Source organism: Acomys minous, assembly GCF_964271855.1.
Source record: "Acomys minous genome assembly, chromosome: 6".
In the NCBI taxonomy this organism is placed as follows: Eukaryota; Metazoa; Chordata; class Mammalia; order Rodentia; family Muridae; genus Acomys; species Acomys minous.
This window is the reverse complement of record NC_140487.1, coordinates 76,764,187-76,770,772: the sequence shown is the minus strand read 5'-3', so window position 1 is coordinate 76,770,772 and position 6,586 is coordinate 76,764,187. Positions and strand designations below refer to the sequence as shown.

General features: G+C 41.9%; 1 protein-coding gene across 2 annotated transcripts in view; it reads right to left on the bottom strand.

The window, feature by feature from the left end:
- Positions 1 to 2,013: 2,013 nt before the first annotated feature.
- Positions 2,014 to 6,586, bottom strand: part of TMEM209 (transmembrane protein 209) — a 34,482-nt gene continuing 29,909 nt past the window's right edge. For both annotated transcript variants that reach the window (XM_084786353.1, XM_084786354.1), the window contains exons 14-15: positions 5,862 to 5,935; positions 2,014 to 2,615 (exon numbers count right to left, since the gene is read on the bottom strand). In XM_084786353.1, the coding sequence (XP_084642479.1) occupies positions 2,561 to 2,615; positions 5,862 to 5,935 (129 nt within the window). In that variant the 3' untranslated portion in view covers positions 2,014 to 2,560. The remainder of the gene's footprint in view (positions 2,616 to 5,861; positions 5,936 to 6,586) is intronic.

Here is a 6,586-nt window from a genome sequence, read left to right as displayed (position 1 = left end):
CTCAGAGCCAAGTTGAGAAAAGGCCACTGTGCATTTATCTCCTTGCCATTCAGACAGCAGCTTGAAGAATATATTAGTTTGAGAAAGCCAAGTGACACGGCCCTTTTGTCCCACTGGAAACTAGACTATAAATGCCTTCAGTATGCTCTAAAACAAATTTAGTTTAAGTAAGGGCTGATATCGATAAAGATAAATGTCACCATGAACATAATCTAGATTCACGGACCCGAGTCGAGCAGTGAGAAGGACCACGTGACACATATCCCAGGGGTAACATCTGACTTGCAGCACTAGTAGATACTGACTCACTTTAATACAAGAAACTGCTGTATCGGAGGCTGGGAGTGTAGCTCAGTGGTTACGACGTCAGATACACCCTGGGTTCAATTCCTAGAAATGAAATCAAAAAACCAAAACAGAACAAAAATTGAGGCTATGTCTGTAGCATGCCCTCTGTAGAATAAATTCAAATGATTTCACCAATGCAGATTATTATTATTTTATTATTGTTTTACCTTTACACAAAGTTATCACTATATACCTGCGTTGGCTTTTTTTAAAATTTATTTTTAAATCATTTTTTATTTTATTTTATTTTATTTTTTGAGACAGGGTTTCTCTGTGTAGTCTTGGCTGTCCTGGACTCACTTTCTAGACCAGGCTGGCCTTGAACTCAGAGATCCCCCTGCCTCTGCCTCCCAAGTGCTGGGATTACAGGCTTGTGCCATCATGCCCAGCTTACTTTGGTCTTTTTAAAAATAATTTATTTTTATTTTATGTGCATTGGTATTTTGCTTGTATGTATGTCTATGTGAGGGAGTTAGATCTTGAAGTTACAGACAGTTGTGAGCTGCCATGTGAGTGCTGGGAATTGAACCCGGGTCCTTTGGAAGAACAGTCAGTGTTCTTAGCTTATGAGCCACCTCTCCAGCCCCCTTTGGTTTTGAACTAATTAATGATCCTCCCACCCCAGCCTCATGAGGGGCTGAGGTTCCTGGCATATCCCACCAACTCTGTTTAAATAAAAGGTAGTATTATGTACGGCTCGCTTAAACACTTGTACGAAGTTGCTATAGGAACTCTATAGCAACCCAGACTAAGTATGTAGACAAACAACTTTTCTTTTTAAATATATTTACGATGTTGTATTTTTTATGGTTACAAATAAAAGACAAGGCTGGTGGTGTCTTGAGCACTGTTAAGACTCTCTAGTGCTTTTAGTATGGTTTGTGCAGTTGTATACCTTAACAGCACAGCAACTGGTTCCACGGCACCTTTAATATCTCTCAAAATCAGATTTAAATGTTAACATGTCCTTATGTTTAAGGGATATTTTCCTTTAAGGGTAACAAGTTAACACGTATCAAGAGCAGCTAAGCTAAGTGATAGTGCCCTCCTTTTGGACATGAGCTTTTAAAATCAGGGTCAACTTTATCAAGAAAAATATCAAACCATACAAAATGGGATGCACAGACCACCTGTTTACTTAGAGGCAATGGAAGCAATCTTCAACGACATGTCCGTTAAAAATGTACCACTAAGCTGGCATGGTGGTGCAAACCTTTAATCTCAGAACTCTGGCAGGCAGATTTCTTTCAGTTCGAGGCCAGCCTGGTCTACAAAGCGAGCCCAGAACAGCCAGGGCTACACAGAGAGACTCTGTCTTGGAAACACCCGCACCAAAAAAATGTGACTACTAATTACTTCATATACATAGAGGAAGAAAAGCTGGAGAGCCAATACTCTCTCTCTATGCCACGTAAGCAGTAGAGATAGGACATCGATCATTGGGCTCCTAAAGAAGGGAGCGGCTGAATGCTTGCTGATGATATACAGGCCCCAGAGCATATGGCAGCATGAACACACACACACACACACACACACACACACACACACACACACACACACACCTGTGCTAATGAAAGTAGTGAACAGTTTTCTTAATGTCCTTAGACATTTAACTAAAACCCAAAAGTTTAATTTTATCAGCTAAATTTAATGCACGCATTGACCTTTCAAGATGCCAATATTATCAAATCTCTTTTAATATTAAAAAAACCAATAGGAGGCTGGGGAGACGGCTCAGCAGGATTAATTACTACATCACTTAGAAACTAATTTCCTTTCAGCTTTAGGCTGACTTGTAGAACACTGGGGAAATATAGAGATACAACAAAGAAAACTAGCAAGGTTCATTTCGAGCACTTACACTGCTACCAACACTGAGCAACAGTTTCTGGGAGTAAAGATTGAGGTGCTGGCTCTCACTGGAACTACAATGGAGCGGCGTCCTTGCAGGGGACTGCACGACTTCACACCCCAGGACTGCAGGTTTGGAGTCATCCAATGTAACTACTGTTTTGAGGAGTACAAGATGCAGGCTTTGTTATCGTCCTAAGAAGCTTCCCAACAGCTCGGTTCCTGTTAAATCGAACAAGCCTGCAGAACATGCAGAACAGGCATCTTATTTCTGAAGAGGCGCTTCGGAGGAGATGCTTAGCTTTAACTTCTTCCAGGCCGATTATATCCGAAGTCCCAATGTGTGGAATTCAGTGAAGGACTACTCTCCAAAAATCCATAAAATATTCACACCAGATAGGCCAAGATTAACTCTCCTACAAAGAAAGAAAAACGGGTTGAGTAGAATTGCTTCCCCAACTGTCTATGGTCTGATTCTAATAAAACCACAACAGGAGGGACATGTGTCTAACTGGTGACAGCTGAGGTGACTCAGCAGCGCAGCCTGTCACACAGCTCAGCGGGAGGCAGGTAACGGTGTCTACTTTAGTAACTGCTTAAAACCTATGTTTAGAATAAACAGGTTTATGAGGTGCTAAAGATTAATTTTTCAGTAGACTTGAAGAGCTACATCAAGTAGAGAGAGCTAGCAAAAATATTTTAGTAATATTACAGTGCCAACCAATTTTTAAAATAGAGAATATAGCAATGTTAGGCCTCGGCTTGAATTAGAAATTTACTGATTATCAGGGATTTCTTGGTGTCTTAATTACTTTCCTATTGCTATGGCAAGATAACATAACTAATGCTGGGCATAGTAGCATACGCCTTTAATCCCAGCATTCCAGAGGCAGACCCACAGGTGCATCTCTGTGAGGCCAGCCTGGTTTCTAGAGTGAGTTCCAGGACAACCAGCTGTTACACAGAGAACCCTGTCTCAAAATAATAATAACTGAAAAAGATACCCTGACTAGGGCAGCTTATAAAAGAAAGCAGTTCAGAGAGCTAAGAGTCCATAAGCACAGTAGGGAGCATGGCGGCAAGCAGGTCCCCTCGGCCCTCAGCCACACACCACCTCCAGCAGGTCACATCCAAGCCTTCCTAAACAGTTCCACCAGCTGGCAACCAAGTCTTCAAACATATGAGCTAGGGGGCCATTCTGCAAGTCTGTGCATTAGTCATACATCTGAAACCATGCCACGCTCAAACTATGACACAAAGACAAATATATTCCAGAATAATGTGACTGTATCGAGTAAGGGGACGAGAAGGGGACGAGCCACAGCACTCACGTCAGCCACCTGCAATGCCAAGGCAGATGCACCAGAGGCCTGTGGGGGGCGGCTCCAAAAGTCATCAGCTGTTAGCTCCAGGCTTTTAAAAAGTCATTCATACTCTAAGTTATAGGATGATAAGTTTTTGTTTGTTTTGTCTGGTCTACAGAGTGAGTTCTAAAACAGCCAGAGTCAGACAGGGAAACCCTCTCAAAAAACCTAAAAAACAAAACAAACCCCCAAACCAGAAAACAAACCAGAACAACAGCAAACCACAAAAAAACACCCCAGCCTTTTAGAAACACTAAGAACTAGAAATCAAATATTTATTTATTTATTTTATTTTTTTGTTTTTCGAGACAGGGTTTCTCTGTGTATCCCTGGCTATCCTGAACTCACTTTGTAAACCAGGCTGGCCTCGAACTCACAGTGATCTGTCTGTCTCTGCCTCCTGAGGTGCTGGGATTAAAGGTGTGTGTCACCATGCCCGGCTTAAATATTTTTTTTAATGTAAAATTTCTGTGTGTGAGTGTTGTGCCTGCATATCATGTGTACTATCTGCATGCCTAGTGCCAGATCCCCTGGAACTGGAGTTAGACAGTTGTAAACCACCAAGGGGGCGGCTAGGAATTGAGCCAGGGACTTCTGAAAAGGCAACCAGAGCTCTTACCACTGAGCCATAAGCCCCAAAAAATACCCCAGCCTTTTAGAAACACTACGTAAAGAATTACAAATCAAATATTTATTTATTTTTTGGGTTTGTTTTTTCAAGACAGGGTTTCTCTGTGTAGCCCTGGCTATCCTGGATTCTTTGTAGATTAGGCTGGCCTTGAACTCACAGAGATCCACCTGCCTCCGCCTCCCGAGTGTTGATGATTGCGTTTCCTTTCTACATATGCATACAGGCATTTATAATGAAACTTTACTGGAAATCTTTTTTAAAAATGTATACGCACACACACACACAATTATTGACATGCTTAAAACATACTACAAAATTAAAAGTCAGCTCAAAGAGCAGTAAGTTTGGATGTAACTCATTTCTAAACAACATGAAAGATACAAACTCATTCCTCAAAGCAGTCTGGATATTGAAAACCTGACACTGGACACCTTGTTGGAGGTGGATGGAGTGGCTGAGCAGAAAGGTATTTTAATTTGCTAGTGTGTACTGTTATGCCATTTAAATATTAACATTTCTATATTGAGCATGTATTATTTTTACAATTGAAAAATAAATGTTAAAAAAAGCAGAAAGGAATAAACGTTTCTGTTTATGACTGTGTTCACATCTGCTTCAGTCTTTTACACATAATAAATAAATTTAGAAAAAGAACTTTACTTTCACTCAGACAATGCTTTCCATAGGATATACAGAACGATGACACACACACACACACACACACACACACACACACACACACACACACACACACACACTTCATATTTCCAAGAGACAGTTTTTGGTGTGTAAGCAGTGTACAACGCATATAAGCAGGTCACTTTACTTCCTTTGGTGAACTCTAATCCTTATCTTGCCCGTTAGTGTCTCGGTCAGACAAGTCACGCTCTAAGCACTTAGTGGCACATGTGCTGGGCTGCCCGGGCAGCACATTCTGGAACATGTCTAATCTCCAAATTATGAATGGCACTCTAAACCCTCTTTCACAGAGCACGCCGGGTGGAGTGCAGCCGGCCACCGTCGGCCTCTGCACCGCGCACTTCCCTGGACATGTCAGTAGTTCTAGGTCCCTGTTGTGACAGCTGGACCCCAGAAGCTAAGTTTTCAGACCCCCAAATCATACATTACCAGATTTTCCCAGCCTCGGGAATGGCCTGCTTATTTCAAACAGTATTTGAAACACTGAAGCACTGAATCATCAACATGACAATACAGCAATTTTGCATTTGTAAACACTGTGAGCCTCATTACTGAATTCATAAACAACTTCAACAGACTATTTTTCATCCCAATTAGCAATATTTTGGAAAGGGTACAGACTAGGCCCTCTGGAAGCACAATGACTTTGTGGAAGGCTTTGTGTCTAAAATGGAATGGCTTGGAAAGCACTCCAAGTTTTCCTTTCTATTTTCAAGTGGCAGGAGTCTGATTTTCATCCTGTTTCAGGGTGTTCCTCCAGGGAACATAACTGTAAAGCCAGCCTGATGTCATTCAGCTGCTTTTACCAACAGGGAAATGGTGGCTCTCAATCACTGACGCACTCAAAACGGATCTAGAATTCTGTCCACAAATCTTTTGGAATATGTGCTGCTTTCTGCAGAACTGTAACACAGGAAGAAAAACTATAATGAAATTAAGTACTTAACTTTAAAATCATAAATACTTACCCAAGCATTCCTGACTCTTTGGTCTTTATGATGTAAAGGAACATCAACAGTGTATGGAACATATTATTTCTTCCCTAGAATTAAGAAAAAACAAAAAACCAGTAAGAGTTAAACTAAAAAGATTCAGTCATGTAGGCAAATTCAGATCTTAGCAGTTTGCACCCCACCGGTTTAGATTTTTACATAACTCAAAGTTTTACTCATTCAATACACAATGCCTCCACTTTGCTAACAAGTGGCGTACTGTGTCAAGACAGAGAGGATCCTGGACCGTGGAGCTGATTACAGAGCAGACACAGAGAGGCCTCTAACCTGACTGGAGAGGCAGGCCTAAGTGTAGCTCCTAAATGCAAGAATGACAGACAGACTTGAAATATGAACAGAAAGCTGACAGGCTGGGCAGGGTGGGGTCTCACGCGTTCAGAACCAACCAGTGAAGCTTGGAAGGAAAGTTTCTCCGATGATGATGGGAAGATGCCCCGTGGCCCGGGAGAGCACAGTAACAAGAGTGTTAGGACTCACATAGCTTTTAGTATCTTCAAAACGCCACAGCAAGCCGGGCGGTTACGGCACACGCCTTTAATCTCAGTACTTGGGAGGCAGAGGCAGGTGGATCTCTAAGGGCTCTCTCAGTTAGAGGCCAGCCTGGTCTACGAGTGCGTTCCAGGATAGCCAGGGCTACACAGAGAAACCTTGTACAAATAAAAAAACCCCAAACCTAAAAA